We start from the raw sequence: 18,064 nt of genomic DNA, 5'->3' as shown, positions 1-18,064 counted from the left end.
ATATCTAACATTCGATGCTGCAACACATTTAGATCTGACAAGGTAGTAGGTGTGAGTTATGTACCTCTAGAATGTGTTATGTATGTAGCAGTATAGCACAATCCTGGTGGTAAGTACAGCTAGAACAATCCTGGTGGTAAAGCTACATATATCTTTACCAGTGTAAAGTTGTACTGGGGCTGGGGGAAGGTGTAATGGCTGCACTGGAAATGCACCATGTTTTCCCATACTGGGCTGGCAAATTTCACTCACAAGATCTATCCCTGTGGCAGTTGGTGTGTTTAGAAAAACTAATTGCAGGTGTTGTGCTGTATCAAATGTACAAAAAATGCAGACTCAAATTGTATCATATCTAACTAAAAGAATACATTTTAGGTTGCTTCAGGATTAGTCTACACAGACATTTTTCCCCAGCATGTAACCTTAGGCTTTAAAAGCTCATGTTAGCAATTCCCATGCATTCAAGTGGGCTAACTCTTCACCTGGAAGATCAGCTGCAACATAGATGTTTTCCAGCGTTATAAAGGCAAGCTTTAAAACCCTAATAAAAGTGCATAAAAACTCATATAAATGCAGTAAGAATGTTTACATGGGTTTTTTAAAACGTCTGTGTAGACCCAGGCTTACGGTGTACTGACACTGGTCTTGTGCAAGGGAAACCACGTGTATTTTTTGTTCTGTCTGTGTTGGATGCAAATAAAAACAGGAAGAGTGCCCCAAAACATGAACAGGTATACAGAATACTGCAAGCAGTGTGTGCATTTGGAGCTAACTCCTCACACCACATATTTATTGATTTTTTGTTTGTTTGTTTGCACTTTAAAGAAAGCCTGTGCTGAGAAACTATAAAGGTTGGTAGTGCTAACTTTTACTTCTAAAAAAATATTTTCACCTAGCTGTCATGGTGATCCAGTCACTTAAGCAATTTGAGTCACTGATGTAGTACAAGCTGGTATATTAGGAGTTCAGTCTGTCCTTAAATCCATGATCGTTTTTTATCAGGGACTTAAAGTTTTGGAGTTGGATGAATAATGACGGGCAACAGGAAACTGCACCCTGGGAGCTACCAGAAAATACCAGCTGCCAACAAGGAAACAGATGTAAATATTTTTCTCCGGACTGCAACACATAATAACAACATCATGCTTTAAATATGTTCCTCAGAGTGCAAACAAAGGCAATTATATGCAGCTTCAGTACTGCCCTTTTTTTTTGGGGGGGGGGGGGCCATAGTGTGGATGTAAATTGAGACAATATTACTTTATTCTTACAGATTTAGCTTGTAAAAACCATAAATTGGCTGTATAGTGTGAAATGCAGGTTTGAATAGTTTAGCAGGTTAATTCAACATTACAGTAAAGCACGCAATCCTTATAGCCATCATTAGAAATAAATGAACAGAACTTGCCTGTCTTGTGGTTTATATAAAGAATACTCCATGCGATGGGTTGATTCTCTCTCTGTTGTACACTGTAAGGTAACTAACATAAATACAAGACCTGGATTTGAAAGGCACTTCTGCAAATTGTCATGTAGAAGTCTCTCTCTGAAAGTAATTTTCTGACTTGTGTTAGTGCGAAACTTGTACCATCCAATTACATCCTGTGTTCATAAAAATAAACAGTAATAAATAAAAAATCATTCAGTTCCATTATTCACAAATCTTTTTAGAGAACACAATTTAGTGATCACTGCTCTATTTGAATAAAGTTATAGCTCATTCCATTCTTTAGCATTTTTACTGTAATTTGCCTACAGAATAAATTACAATCCCAAAATACCTTTTATGTTACACAAGAGTATTATGTGTTGATGTTTAGTAAACAGTAAGTACATGACTGTGTTCATTTTCAGTTAAAACTAGAACTACCATCACTGTGTCCTGATCCTGCGAAGACTTTTTTCTAAGATTTCATGTTGGACAGCAACACATTTTTGTAATTATTTTCCGATCCAGTGATGCCTATGGAAAATCTCAGACTTAATTCATAAGAGGCAGTATTAAAGGTTAGCTAATGTCTGCACTAAATGCCCATTCACATTTAATGTGTGAGATTTAATGGTGAATATCACTTTTATGGATAATGGATATCCAATAATCAGTATAACTGTTTTAAAATATTTCCCGATTTTATTTTGTAAATGTCTATAATGATTTAGGATTCACCACTAACTGCTTATAGAGAAAACGCATAAAGCTAATGGTTATGGGTCTGCATGAAAAAATGTGGTTACAGTATCTGGTGAACATAATAATAGGACTTGTAACATTAACTCCCCAAGATGAGTTTATTACTTTGAGAGCTTAACAGAAAAGCATGTGCCAATCCACAGATCTCCTGCATTCAATTACCTTTTCCTGGCCAGAAAGCAGCTTCTGTAATGCAGTTTTGTCCACCTCACCAAGGCCACTATAGAAACTAAACAGATTCATACCATATAAAATATACATATAGTTAGGTTTTAAATACATATATACATAGCAATATACATAGCAATCAGAATCACTGTTTTAAAGCTATATTTCACCCAATGGCCCTATCAAATTTTGTCGTTAACAAGCTGTAGCACTTGCTAAGAGATGTTAAAAAAGCAAAATCTGGTAGAACTGGCAAGTTGTAGTTACTCATATGGAGCTTTTTATTTTAAGGCAAAAACAAAGATAAAAAAACAAGGGCAAACACTGCAGAATATACAATAATACTAAGCTCTGACAAAGAAAGATGTGCGCATTGACTGTCAGCTATATGTTCCCCATAATATGTCCAAATAATATAACCTTCTGTTGAATTTCCAACTAAAACTAAATAGCCGTATCACTAGTTTAAAAAATTTGAATGAACTTTTCAATATAATCTCCATCTAGCTGATCTTCATATGACAAATGACTTCCAATGATTAGAAGCTAATAGTTAAGAACTAAGCAATGAGAGAAAAAGAGGACTCCTAATTACAAACCTGAATAACCGATAACAGGGAACATGCCTTTGGATATCTGTAGGACAGAAAAAGACAGAAGTCCCAGTGAGTACATATGGTTGATAAACATAATATTATAAATGCATCAAGTATACGTATCTATTGTGTGTACAATATCTATGAACGATCGTGTCGTTAACTCTATGTGCAGGATCGGTGCTATACGATCGTTCGTATATATCGTGCATGAACGTTCGTCGTTCGTTTTCCAACGATAATAATTGGAAGTGTGTATGTAGCTTTACTTGTTACAAAAACTTGTTAAAGGTGATGAGTAACAAACGTTCTTGATCAATAAAGTAAATAAAAAAGGCCACAATATCTCCAGTAGGTGATCGCTGTTATCTCAGTGTTTTCTGAGGCATTTCGCCAACAAACTGGCTTCCTCAGGGGTAGCAATGACATACAATATACACTAGGTCACAAAATGATACTCTTTTGCCTTACAAACCATGAGCTAGGTATAATTATACTAATGGTTATTGGTTACTCACTCTCATTCATAAGTAAGGTATTATTTCTTTTTTATTAAATTACCTTTTAATATATACTATTATGTAAGTATCATTATTGAATGAATCATATATTGAGAGTACCGGTATTTATGTAAGATCTGAATCAATTTGTGACCTAGTGTATATTGTATGTTATTGTTACTGAGGAAGCCAGTCTGCGAAACGCATCAGAAAACACAGATGACCGCGATCACCAATTGGAGATATTAACATTCTTGAAATATTATTTAGTCGCTATGAGGTTTTAGCAGTATATGTCTAGTGTCAATATATGTCTATTGATCAAGATTGTTTGTTACTCATCACCTTAATACCAAGTAAAATTCATGTGCATGCCAAAAAGCCCTTTTCTTGTCTCTTTAATCTAAATGTACATGACAAAATAACATTTCTTTGCATTTTGCCATGTCAGTACAATGCAAGGTTGATTAATGAGCTTAGTTGAATAATTTTTTTTAGCACCTATAATTTTATATATCTTAAAAACCTTCATTAAGCTAAGTTAAATCCCTTGCATAGTAAACCAGTCAATATTCCTTTAGTAATCAACTATAGTGTGATGTCAGCCCTCTGTAGTAACTTACAGTTTACTAGGTGTTGGTTGGGTCCACAAATTTCCTGCATAAGCAAAACCTTTTAAATCATGTATGAGACAAAAAGGGGGCAAGGAGAGAAGGCTGTAAGGACTTACATTGTTTAAAGAGCATGTATCTAAAGTCTCTGAACAAAATACCTTTAACTCTATGGGTGCCCTAAAATAAAGCCCCAGACCCTTAAGCTACGTACACACTTCCAATTATTATCGTCGGAAAACGAACGACGAACGTTCCTGCACGATATACACGAACGATCGTATAGCACCGATCCTGCACATAGAGATAACGACACGATCGTTTGTAGATATTGTACACACAATAGATACGAGAAATGGTTTGATAGGCAGAGACCAGGTGGGCTTCATCCCAAGAAGACAAGCAACAGATAGTGTGCAGTTTTCCTACTGACATTGGACATCAAAAAAGCATTTGATACGATACTATCGTATCCCTATATCTTTTATGTACTAAAAAATGGGGGTTTGGGCCTAATTTCATTAGATGGGTTAAAATCTCTGTACACTACTCCTCAAGCATTCATACAATACCTAGGTTCCTGCTCTTCTCTATATTTCTAGAGGCACTAGGCAAGGGTGCCCCCTTTCACCTCACTTACTGTATTTGCTTTAACCATAGAACCATTAACCCTAGCAAATATGAAATCACTAGAATATGCTACACTGGAATATGCAGGGTAACACCATAAAATTAGTGTGTTTGCAGATGATGCTTTACTAATATATTTATAACTGCTTGTTATGAAACACTTTTTGCAGCAAACTACCCTGCTGTTACCACTACGCTGTTACCGTCTGCTCAGCATGCTTTAGCATCACCTGCATCTCTGTAGCCATGAATTTTACACCATTTTTTGCATCCCCTGCACAGAAACTGAGGCTGTGCACAGCTGAAGGGGATTCCAAAGTAGATGCCCTAGCCAATCATCTGATTGTTCAGTCCTGTCCTGCCATTAGCTCTTGGGCCTTTTTAAACCTCTCCAGTTCCGGACTCAGGTTGTTGGATTCTCAGTGCACTGCCCTGACCTTGGTCTGCTACCCGATCTTCGCCTTGCCTGTCCTGACCTCGGCCTGTTATCTGACCCCATCATGTCTGCCCCCTGCTCTGACCTCAGCCACTTCTGATTTGTGTCACCCCCTGATGGGAAGAGCCTGGGGGCCGCGCCCTGGTGATCCCATTGTAGCAAAATAGTCTGGTGGCCACTAGGGCCACTAGTATCAAAGGCCAATCACTTCTTGCGGGGTGGGATGGTGAAGACCAGGGGCCGCTTAGATTCCCTGCCTTAGATAATACTGTGCCACCTGCCGGGGGGAGGCAACCCATAATAGAAGGATCCAGCCACAGTGCAGACTTCTGGGAATGGCTCACCATTGGATGAACTTTGCAAACAAATCTCTGGACTTACAATTTCTGTACAGGAAGTTCAGAGAGGGTATTATCAGCTAAAGAATCGTATCCAGTCTGACAAGCACTTCAGCTTCTGTACCCAATGTGCCTCGATCATCGTTTTCTGCACCTGACCTGAAGGTATCTTTACCTGCACGCAAGGCCACTTTTGAGCATTTCATAGTTCCTGTCCCCTTTATTTCTCCCCGCAACCCAAGACCTACACTGAGAAATGCTCCTTGCTCCAAGAAGAACCCCAAACTTGGGTGTTCCAGGTGATGGAAACTGGAGACCCAACGCTGTCTGTTCTAGGGTCTCTAGAAGAGCTTTCGATGACCCTTGTTGAGCAGCTACTGCAGAATTGAAAGTACGCCACCTCCTCTAGGGTCATGGGACAGCGGAAAAATATGTTACAGACTTTCGCCAGTGAAGTTTGACACTTGGTGGAATGACGCCACCTTGAAAGACCATTTTCGCATCAGCCTGTCTGAACAGCTGAAGGACTATCCAACTAGCTACTCAAATTGACCGGCAGCTCCCCGAGCATCAGATTGGAAAGGTTGGAGTTACCTTGTCTGTTGTGGGCTCCCCCTCAGCATGCTACTTTTGTACCTGTTTCCACAGAGTCCTGAAAACCTGTTGCACATCCAGAATCTCCTGAACCAATGCAAACCCCCCCTTGTCAAGAGAAGAATGCCAAAGGCGTCTCCAAGCCAACCTTTGCCTGTACTGCGGTGGACCAGGCCACTTCCTGCACTGTCAGTTCTCCGGGTAATAATGAGGAGACATTCTCAGAGTTTACCATTCCAGACTACATCCTTTGCTCGTGTCACTCCATCTCTCCCTACAGGGCCCTGACAAAATTGTTGAAATCCAGGCCATTATTGATTCCGGGGCATGTACGGTATGTGTTTTCTGGATGTCTCTCTTGCTCAAAGACTTTATATGCCACTGCACACCAAGGCTCTATCTTTCCCTCTGCATCTAGCTGATGGTTTCCACCATCAGGTCCAGACCGGTCACTCAGGCATTCTATCCAAATCAGACAATGATTTTTCCTCAACATCAAAAATGTTTGAGTTTCAACATCATACCCTTTCTGTTATTCCGTATTATCTTGGGCATTCCTTGGTTGCAAGCTCACAGTCCACACATCAATTGGTCCACAGATCAAGTTACCTTTTCCTCAGATTACGGTCATCAGTTTTGTCTGTTCAAATCAGCCCGTCAGTTATGTGTGGATGTTGAAAAGCAGGATTTGATCCCCCTCGTGTATGACTACCTGTCTGTATTTGACAAAAAGGGAGCAGATTCACTTCTTCCTCATCATTTTTATGATTGCCTTATAGAGCTTTCACCAGGGGCCAAGATCCCTTTTGGGGGCATTTACCCCCTGTCCAAGCTGGAGCTTAACACCCTTAAAAATTACATTGAAGAAAATCTTAAAAGGGGGTTTATTGGCTCATCAACATCACCTGCTGGAGCAGGAATTTGTTGAGAAGAAGGACCATACCCTGCGTCCTTGCATTGATTACAGAGACCTCAATCATGTCACTATTAAAAATTATTATCCTCTACCATTGATTCCAGAACTCATCCAGTAAATAAAAGCAGCTAAAGCATTTACTAAATTGGTTTTGTGTGGTGCTTACAACCTTGTAAAAATCCAAAAGGGGGGTCTGCGCATGCGAGTGGACGGGTGAGATGTGATTTCTCCGACTCCTGTGACTTTCACCGAATTTTATTTCACGACATACCGGCTGCAGCATGGGTCGACGATCTCTCAGAGGCGACAGAAAGCACGGAGGCATCCACAAGTCTGGTAAAATCAAGACTTTTTCAGAAAAACGGGCAGTTTAGAGAACGTGTCAGAAGGCTCCCCTCCTTCCAAGATGGCGCCGTCCCCACCATGCTCCCAGCAGGATAAAAATACCAAATTTGCTAATAAGAAATACCCTGTTGGCTTTCATTGTGGCTCCACTGACTCCAGGGCAGGGGGAGTGTCAATTATAATATCTAATTCAGTGTCCTGGCACGTTATTGATCTGTACAGGGACTCAAAGGGTAGAATGTTGTTTGTGAAGGGGCTGCTGGAAGATCGTTTAGTGACATTGGTGTCTATATACGCTCCCCAAGTGCATCAGAAAGGCTACACCAGATGTATCCATTGCGGGGTTTCTTTAAATATGGCAGCCCATATGACCCTAGTTGTTGACTGGTTCCGACATTCAGAACATAAGCAATGGATAGGAGTTGAGAAATCATTCACCACCGTACCCCTAACGTCAGTCCCCTGGCTCCTGCAGTATCTCATGATGCCCTGAAAATCCATCCCCTGATTTCTGCTACATAGAGGGCCTGTCAGAAACCGCTGTTTAAATTACAACTTTCTCGTTTGCCATCCCTCTGTTGCCAATTCTAGGCAATCTGTTATTCATCCCGGAGCTGGAGGATAAGAGAGATTGCATAGTTTCTTCCCGGAGGTCTCTGATATGTGTTGGCATTGTGAGCGGTGAAAGGGTACCAAGCTCCAAATCTGGGCATGCCCACTTTTACGTCACTTTTGGGAGCAAGTGAGATCCCTCATGCAAAGGGTCACTACTCATAACATATCAGATGATCTGGGGTTCGTCCTGTTACATCACAACATACTAACAGAAAAGGCTTACAAGAGGTCTATTATACGACATCTTGTGGTGGTTTTTGTATAATGTGTAAAGCGCACTGTAACTTTCTGGTGTACCCTGTTTATTTTTTTTTACCCTTTATGTTATGTCAATGATTATACTGTTTTGTATTGAAATTTTTTTTATGAAAATAAAGAATGTTAAAAAAAAGAAACCGAGAGGGAGACAAATGAAGACGGCGTTTTGTACCCACTTTGGCCATTTTGAAAATGTGGTGATGCCTTTTTGACTTTGCAATGCCCCTTCTACCTTCCAACATTTGACGTTTTCATGGTTGTTTACCTAGATGACATCCTGATCTTATCGTACTCCCTTGAAGAACATCGGACCCATGTTAAGAAGGTGCTTGGGCGGCTTCCTACTCACAGACTCTATGCTAAACCCGAGAAATGTGAGTTTGAAAAAGACACTATCCAGTACCCTGGCCTGATTACCTCCACTGAAGGAATTTCTATGGATCCTGAAAAGGTTTTGGCTAACCCAAAATGGCCAGCCCCAGTGAAAAAGAAAGGAGTTCAATAATTTTTAGGCTTCGACAATTTGTATAGGAAATTCATCTAGAACTTCTCTGCCATTGTCCCTCTTCTAACCAAGCTCACAGGTTACCTTTATCAGGTCAGAAGAAGCGCAGGAGGCTTTTGTGAAGCTGAAACAGTTCTTTACCTCAGCGCTCATCCTCAGGAATCCTGATCCCTCTCTTCCCTCCCTTGGAGGTAGATGCCTCAAGGATCGCAGTAGGTGCATTTCTATCTCAGTACTTGGGCCAAAGGCATCCAATTTACTACCTGGACGCACTGTTTTCCAGCTTCATCGCCATTCCCAAGCTGAAGTCTTCTGATCCGTGTCACCCCCTGGTGGGGAGAGCCTAGGGGCCGCGACCTGGTGAACCCCTTGCAGCAAAGTAGTTTGGTGGCCACTAGGTTAATTCTCTCCAGGTTACGAGAATTTTTTGACCTTCAAATGGCGGAGAACACATAAATTGAAATGACGGGTGCCCACACTTTTTTGGGCTTGCAAGCTACTTTTAAAATGACCAAAAAAAAAGTCAAAATGATCTACCAACAATAAAAATGCTAAACATATATTTATTTAAATGTATACTTTTTCGGTAATATATATAATGTTTACCTTGCATAACAGCATAAATATGTATGGCACAATACAATTCTGTACATTTTTGGCCATTACCCTACTCAGATGATGTCTTAAACTGAATAGAATCAGCCAAAGTTGCAAAGTCCGGGCAGTAGTGGTGAACGATATTTGGATTTATTAACTCCTGTGCGTGGTAGAGGTTATTTTGAAAGGCAGGGCTCCGCGATCTACTTGCGTTGCCTTTGCGATCTACAAGAAGATTGCGATCCACCTGTTGGTCACCCCTGATCTTTGACATGCTGTCTAAACAAAGTAGTAGGTGTTTTGCATCCTTACGAGAAAAATATATTATTCCACCCAATGAAATATTCTGTTCTTTACAAATTAAACATTATGTAATCAAATCTTCCTACCCATTAAATACCCCAAAATATTCCTACCCATTAAAGATAACCAATTTTGAAAACATTTTCAGAGTATTATCTAACCCAAAAGGTAACATAACAATAACCTATGGTTCTTTATTAAAGGTACAACATCTAAATCTCAAACTTACATCTCAGATTGGGAAACTGATCTACATTTTAAACTTGACCCCAAGATGTGGCAACAAATATGGTATAATACAGATGTTTCTCCACTAGCAATGCTACTGAAGCTAACTTTAAGTTATTAATGCATTGGTATATAGTACCAATATACTACCAGACTCTGTAAATTTTTGGCCACTTCCTCCGGAATGTGTTTTAGAGGATGCTCAGTTAAAGGCACACTATTCCACATCTGGTGGGAATGCCCGCAAATACACAAGTTTTGGATTAATGTGTTTAAATTCATTTGTACAGTAAGATCCATACCAAAAGACCCTAAGATAGCCTTATTAAATGTTAAACCTGAACATTGCACGTATCTCAAATTTCATGTCATTATGACAGCAACTAAAGAGTTGTTAGCTAAAGCTTGGAGTTAAACAACACCAACTATATCACATACGAAAAAGAATCATATAAATCAAAATATAGTAAATACATACATATAAAATCAAGATACAAATATTCAGACTTTTTATTTCAGTACATTTGTTTTACTAAGACAATCCATATATAGGTATATGCTTAAAAACATTATTATATTAACATCAATAAATGAAAGTATAAAGCTTTAGTTGTGGTTAGCAGTAGTAAATAGAATTTACACAAATTTTTCATTCCCCCTTGGTAGGGGAATTTGACAACTTATGTTTTGCTATCAAAGATTACAAAAAATAATACCAATGACACTCATATGAGCTGAACTCCAACAAATTATATGTACCTTGTAGCCAATGTAAACAACCTTAGAATATCTGTCATTAACCTATTTTTGGTTTAAATTGATTAGCCTTCAGTTTTTCTTGCATAGGTCGAACAACATATTTTCTTTTTAAAGCTAGGCCTTATAACATTAATTAACTTCCCTAAAACACAACTTCAGAGGTTCTACTTGGAAGGCACACACAAGGGCAGCTGTCTGTAAATCAGGCAAAGATCCTTTTAATTAACCAATACAATTTTGTATGAAACGTTTTTCTATAAATGTTTTTGGGTTGTGGAACAAATTGTCTGAGATTCCATTATTTTTCCATTTTATTTCTATAGGGAAATTTGCTTTGATATACTAGTGCTTTGTATTACATAGCAAATTATGCTCACAAACCAAGGCACCATTGTGCATTCTTTCTTCGATGTATGTTCTTTCGTCCACTAACTGCTAGAATAATTATTTCCTCCCGCAGACCAGAAATGGAACTATATTGTACACTATACACTATATTGTATTGTCTTCTAATGTCTTGGCTCATACACACTAAAGAATGTTGCAGCCTAACACACTACACCCAATATGCAATATTGTATATTATATAGCAGTGTTTAATTAGGTCAACAGTTTCTCAAAATCATTGCTGTGTAGTTTGCAGCTACATAATTTCTTCTTTAAACCAGGGTCTTTTAGTTTTATATTAGCATGCAAGACTCACTTATACCAAAAGGAATGTGGTGTTGGTGCAAGGACTTCAAATGATGTACAGTGTATACTGCATGTAGCTGAGACTTTATTTAGCGTTTTTTAGCATTTGGAGCAACACAGCCAAGGTCTGTGTTTTGCCATTATTTTTTCTTTATTTTTTAAATGTCTCTTTCTCTAGTTATAACTATGGGGTACGAAGCATTAGGTTGAAAACACAAAGTTAACATTTGAAAATGTTTTTTCCCTACACTCCATGTGGGATGATTGTTTTTTCTTTTACTGCAAAGAAGGGTATATTCTTAATTGAAAATATTGTTAAATTTCCATTTTTTAAAAAAGTGTCCTGTTAAATTACAAATGATTTTAATTTTACCTAAAGCTTCTGCCAAATTTCTGGTTGTCCGTAAAAAATGTGCTCCATCAGGAAGTTTTATCAGTAAAAAAACTATGGGAGGTTGGCAACCCTGGTACCAGGTTTTCCTCTCCTAGAAGTGATCAGATCAGGCAAAATGTGAAGGGAGGGTGAATTAAAGAAAGACTGTATAAGACATAGTAAAAAGGAGATGTAAAATATTGGTTTAAACATGTAAAAACTATGAGCAAAGTAAAACAAAACCTAAAACTACTAATATTTTCCTTTAAAGTACATGTAAGCAAAAAGATTGCTTCAAAGAATGTTATTGATGTTAGAGCTTCTAGGTGTATAATATGTACTGCACATGATACAATACATTTGTCTTGAGATCATTAACAAAATCCAACAAATAAAAATGTTTATTGTTTTGTCTGCTGATTATCTAATTTTCTTTTATTATGTCAGGAATAGGTAATATGGTGAATCATCTTAGAAGCAAGTTATTTTGTTTTTGATGCACTTCTATACTCAGTGCTAAACTGTACATCTTGCATCTTGTTTATCCTGTCTATTACTCGCTGAGGAAGAAATCTGAAAAACAAAATATAGTGTGAAAACATCTCAGAAACAATTTTGGAGAGAGTAAAAAAAACATTTCATGTTTTAACAATTTCTGTATGCATATATCTGAACTACTTATCTAATTTTCCTGCATTTAGAGATCTCTGGGACTAAAATTAGGGTTGACTGCATGTAAACAGATTTATGAAAATGTTGAAAACTGGCTGCCTGCAATGCACTGTCAAACAGAAATGTACCAGCTTCAAGATTGCACATACCTACATTTACCCTATGCCTAAAACGCATACTTTCAGAAAGGGTAACTGAGGGCAAGTGTTAAAAAAAAAGTACATTATGAGCCCCTTTTTACATTTGGGTGAACATATGTCAGGGCAGCTATGAACCTGGAGGAGACCAGTCTTTATGGCGGATCATCTTTCGTAGACTCGACTGATATTTTTGTGAACCAAAATTAATTCTAGGAGCTTAACTAAACACTTGGAAAGATCAGTCTGTAGCAGAGCACCCAGCCACAATGCAGCAACATTGGTACAAAAAAGAAGTGTTAAGTTTATCACAATTCCTGCCATTCAGAAGCAATGTAGAAATAGATCACAGCAATAGTTATCTATTTATGTTTTGCTGCACTCTGTTCCCTGATCCAGCTCCCTTATTCACGAAGTGTAAAAAACATGTATCTTTCCCAGGTTTCAATACTTAAACTGAATGCTCTGGATATGGGGGGGTTCACTTAATCTGGGTCTACACCAGGGATCGGTAAACTCTGGCCTTTATGCTAGACATGGCCTACCCGGTAGTTTGTTCCGGCCTAACGCCCCCTGGCTGATCCGGAGTTCAGGTGCCACCTCCTTGTTGTTGCTCCCCTATTTACCACGGCTGGCGCTGATATTCCGCTGGCACAGTAAATAGGAAAATCCCTCTCCTCCGTATTCATTGTACTTCAGGGGGCATTCCCTGGTGGTGTGTGGAGCCATTGGGGCGGGACTCAGGGTCCGGCCTAGTGTACTCCCGCCCACCCCTTAAATGGCCTAGTGGCCATAAAAGTTTGCCTACCTTTGGTCTACACGGACCTTTTTAAAACCCATGTAAACATTCCTACTGCGTTTATATGCATTTTCATTAGCGTTTTAAAGCTTGCCTTTAAAATGCTAGAAAATGTCTAAGCTGTGTTTTTCCTGCGTTTCGGTTTTATACATCAATCATCAAATCAATGGAAGCGTTTACCCGCTTTTTTTGCGTTTTCGTTAACTCCGAATATTAAATTTTTAACATTGCAAGCAGCGTTATAGATACCACTCATAAACGTGCCTTAAGGAAATGTCCTGGTGTAGATTAGCCCATTGGAATGCATGGGAATTTCAAACATGGGCCTTTAAAGTCTCAGGTTAAAGGTTAGGGAAAACGGTCGTGTAGACTAAGCCCTAGGTAAACAAAATGTTATTCAGAATTTCAGTAGTCACTATTAAACTTACTTTTCAAGCACCAGGTACTTTTTGACATAGGAAGGGACCAAAATCATTTTCTCATTTTTGAGAATTCCATCCACAAAACTCCTAGAGACATCTTCAGGTTTCAGTACAGGCCATAATCTGTAATTCAGAGAGGGCAAAAAAAACTAAACACCCCAAAAACTGCTTCAAATTATCTTAACCCAGGAACAAAAATTAAATACATTGCAGCTCATCATTCCTTATATGTAGTAGCTACATTAGTTTTCTTTAACATATTATTAACTTTAAATATCTTTAAATATTATTAACGTATTTTGACCAGTAACATTTTTTATGTGTGTACACTCGCTGTACAATATCTATGAAGAAGTGGCGCCCGTGGATATGGACCACCTGTTTTATGGACTTGGTAGAGTTAAATAGACTTTTCATAAGTGAATAAAAATGAAAACCCCTTTTTTCATGAATAAAAGCTGGCCATTGTAAGCAACTATTTCAGTTATAGTGTTATAGGGTCTCCAGATAACTTGCTGCTAGTTTGGCCTGTTAAGGGAAGATTAAAAAAAAAAAAAAAAAAAAAAAAAAAACCACAATCTTACTAGAAGGACCAATAGGTAATAAAAACTACTGTATGTTACACTAAATTTAGTAATTGACGACATTATACTGTATTTCTTATATCTAATAATGCCTTTAGCTTTGCTTTAATTTTCATTTTGGATAACTGCATAACTAACTTGCTTCTTATATACAGTTTAACAAGTCAAGTTCCAAGTTGTGCTAATTGACAGCAATTATCAGAAGGCAGTCTCATTATAACTTTTGTGGATATGGATGTCTATATGTTGTTAAGTGCAGCAGATATGCGACTCTAATACAAACAGCCACAGGTTTTGAGGGGGAGTGCTGGAAATGCCAGAAGCCAGCTAAATTATATGAGTGGCCCGCCGCTGGATCTCCCTTTTCACTTCAAAAGAATCTAAAATTGTGAGACTGTTCATTGTGCATATTGCTTCATACCATACCAATCTGGATGAAGGGCTTTTAATTTGCTGCATTATGTTGCAATTTTTAGCTTGCACCATGGTGTGAATCAATAAAGTTTATTTATTTTTTCTATTGTGCTGTTAAAGTCCCAATATTTGTCAGTTTTTTGCTCTGTCAATATAAGAACACCTAAAAATACTGTATATTATTTTCAATTTACTTTGATCACACCAACGTGTTGCATACATAAGTATTATAATATGCAATACAAAATACACATTAATGCATACTAAACATAATACTGCTGGGGTAAAAATTTCTTAGGAGGCATAAGGGATTCAAGTAATTTTTTATTCATTATTTCAGAACCAAGATATGTTCCCTTCACATGGAAATCCTAGAGGTAGAGAACCACTGCCATGAAGAAGACTTGTTTTGTGGATGCAAACAAATTGTTGTTGAAAATCCTTATTTGTATATTGAGTGAGTTTCAAATTAAATAAAGTAAAGCAAAGCTTTCGTGGAGTATTTAGGGGTCCCCCCCCCCTTCTACAGTGGTACAATAGGTGCATATGATATCACTCTTACCTTGTACTTGGCTTTTTGACAAATCCAGTGTTTACAAAAACTGGACATAAACAAGAGGTTTTAATACCATCTTTTCCAAGGGCAGCAAGTTCTACAGTCATACTCTCATGAAAGCCAACAGCTCCAAATTTGCTAGCACTGAAACCAAACATAAAAAAGCTTTTTTTGCATCTGCAGATATTTGAAGAAAACTAAAATGATTATATCATCAAATATTTTGTGAGAAAAAGAGCACAATACAAATATGTTCACAGTGTTTACGGTGTCACACTTTATGGCAATGCAAACAGTACAGAAAAGAAAGAATATAATAACCCCTTTAAAACAATGAATTAAATTTTTACAGGTAGTTCTCCAGTTAATGACATCCAACATACAGACGACTTCTAGATACAAATGGCATGGGGGGGCGTTTTGCATGACTTGCAGAAGAAGTCTTTTGCTGTTCCATCAAAGTACATATTGCTCCAGAAGTTAATAAATGTTTAGGCTTCATAAAGTTTTTTTTTCCTATGTTTGTGATTAACTCACAGTGAGGATTTTATACAGTAAATTACACCACTCTGGCTAATAATATGTTGAGACAAACATCTGTCCTAATTGCATTTATTAAAATAATGTACCTGTTACAACTTACAACAAACCAAGAGTCCCTAACCTGTATGTAACCCAGGGACTACCTCTACTTCTATTACATGCTTCTGGTATTACTGGTATATCTGCTTAAAGACATACAGAAGGTCTTTTCACATACTTGTACTTAATACCTTGTTAATGTCTATTCTTTCCAATCCATTTGCTAATGCAAAGGCAAAAGAAGATTAATATATAATACCAGCATTTAGACCAGAAGTTAGGAAGAAGTTAGGCCAGGCTCAATGAACAGTCCCAAATATTATATTATTTATCAGCACTTAGGTCTATAAAGTACACAGACAGTTTTTCCAAATAGGATATGCATGATTTACATGAATGAATGTAAATCTGCACCTAAACATACAGGTACATGATATATAGCAAGATAAATGATATTGGGCATCAAATGACTAGGAATACCTTGGCCTACAAGTTGAGTACTGGTGACGGTCTCCACATTCTTGGAATTATATACATTTTAGTGCTAAACGCATTAAGAAGTTGTTGGTACTCAACTCAACTGCATTTTGTCACCACATGCAGCATCTTTATGGTACACGGATGCCTGCATGTTTTGAGAAGCTACAGTTCTAGTTGGTGATCAATCTGGGTATACTAGTCACTTGATGCCCAAGGTATTTCTACACTTGATCTTTGTCCTTGTTGCCTGAAGTGGGGTATCCAGTCTCTGGCTGTTTTTTTGTTGATTCCTCAAAAAGTATGTATTACTCCTCCATCGTGTACTTCTAATGAAGCAGTATTATATCAATGAAATGCGGTGAGAGATTTGGAGGTTGTAACTGCCTATAGTGATATATGGAGTTTATGGTCTAATTTTTGAAAAATTTAGAAAAATAGCAACCTCACTAAGTGGAGTAACAATTCATTTATTGATGTTACATGTTTACATATTTATGTCTTTTTTTTTAATTTTGTATCTAAAAAGATTTGTGATTTTAAAATGTACATGCTTCATGCGCATTTTTTTTGGAGATGTATGATTTACAAAATCCAACATTTATACATATCTGTATTATCTTGTCTTTAGTAACATGGGATGGGGCATTTAAAAGTATGTGGATAATTAATTTCATATAAGTAAGGCTAATGTTTAACTTTTATGGGTACCCTTATTAATTATTATTATTATTAAACAGGATTTATATAGCGCCAACATATTACGCAGCGCTGTACAATAAATAGGGATTGCAAATGACAGACTAATACAGACAGTGATACAGGAGGAGAGGACCCTGACCCGAAGAGCTTACAATCTAGTAGGTGAGGGAATTTCACACACAATAGGATGGGAAATATGTAGTGGTGGGAAGTAGTGGTGGTTTCAATTGACAGAAGAAGACGGGTAGGCAAGTTTGAAAAAATGGGTTTTGAGCGCTCTTTTAAATGAGCAGAAAGTAGGAGCAAGCCGAATAGGACGAGGAAGACCATTCCAGAGAGTTGGAGCAGCTCTAGAGAAGTCTTGTAACCGTGAGTGTGACGAGGTTATGTGAGTGAGGTTATGTGAGTGAGGTAGTCAGTAGTAGGTCATTGGAGGAGCGGAGAGAGCGGCAAGGGGAGTATTTTTTAACCATGTCAGAAATGGTTAAAGCGGGTCTTTATTATTATCAGGTTATGTTCTATTTATTTAAATGAAGTTACTTACCAGTAGTCTACTAAATATGTCAATCCAAGATGACCACATATAGAAGCCACAGTAGCTATGTGTCCTCGATTTTTTCTCATCATTGCAGGCAAGAAAGATTTGGTGATCTAAATTTAACAGGTAGTACATAATAATGATTTATATCAGATTTTTTCTAAACACGTGTTAAAATCCCCTTAGTAACCCAACATACATAAAAATGTATCATATATCATTTGATTTTACGAAAAACTAATGTATTTTTTCTTCTGTTTAAAACAAAGATGTGAAAGTGGTTAGACTGTAAAAACAATGGTTGTATTTAAGTATGGATGTAGAAAATGCCGCAACCACTTAGGCATGAACACAGTCTAAAAGGCCCAGAGCCGATTTATTGAACTTTAATAGCAAAGTCAATTTCTACTTGGCTTTTTTTGTTAATTGCAGTGGCATCTGTGAACAGGTATTCAAGCCCAGGATGTTCGGAGAGGATTCCACAATTCTTTTGCATTTCTTGGTTTTGCCTTAGAAACAGCATTT

At 37.7% G+C, this 18,064-nt stretch overlaps 1 protein-coding gene and 1 long non-coding RNA gene across 2 annotated transcripts in view; both read right to left on the bottom strand.

Moving 5' to 3' along the window:
• Positions 1–6: 6 nt before the first annotated feature.
• LOC140326597 (uncharacterized) lies at positions 7–3,016 on the bottom strand. The gene is made up of 3 exons (XR_011919905.1): positions 2,959–3,016; positions 2,354–2,420; positions 7–1,602 (listed from the first exon to the last, which is right to left on the bottom strand). It is a non-coding gene; the product is annotated as an uncharacterized lncRNA (long non-coding RNA).
• A 6,236-nt stretch (positions 3,017–9,252) lies between these two features.
• The window catches only part of LOC140326596 (17-beta-hydroxysteroid dehydrogenase 13-like), a 28,266-nt gene continuing 19,454 nt past the window's right edge, over positions 9,253–18,064 (bottom strand). Inside the window, exons 4-7 of the mRNA XM_072405327.1 lie at positions 17,546–17,652; positions 15,247–15,384; positions 13,693–13,809; positions 9,253–12,229 (exon numbers count right to left, since the gene is read on the bottom strand). Coding sequence (XP_072261428.1) covers positions 12,139–12,229; positions 13,693–13,809; positions 15,247–15,384; positions 17,546–17,652 — 453 coding nt within the window. The 3' untranslated portion in view covers positions 9,253–12,138. The remainder of the gene's footprint in view (positions 12,230–13,692; positions 13,810–15,246; positions 15,385–17,545; positions 17,653–18,064) is intronic.

The sequence above is a fragment of the Pyxicephalus adspersus genome, chromosome 3 (assembly GCF_032062135.1).
Source record: "Pyxicephalus adspersus chromosome 3, UCB_Pads_2.0, whole genome shotgun sequence".
Lineage (NCBI taxonomy): Eukaryota > Metazoa > Chordata > Amphibia > Anura > Pyxicephalidae > Pyxicephalus > Pyxicephalus adspersus.
This window is presented reverse-complemented; position numbering and strand designations above follow the sequence as displayed.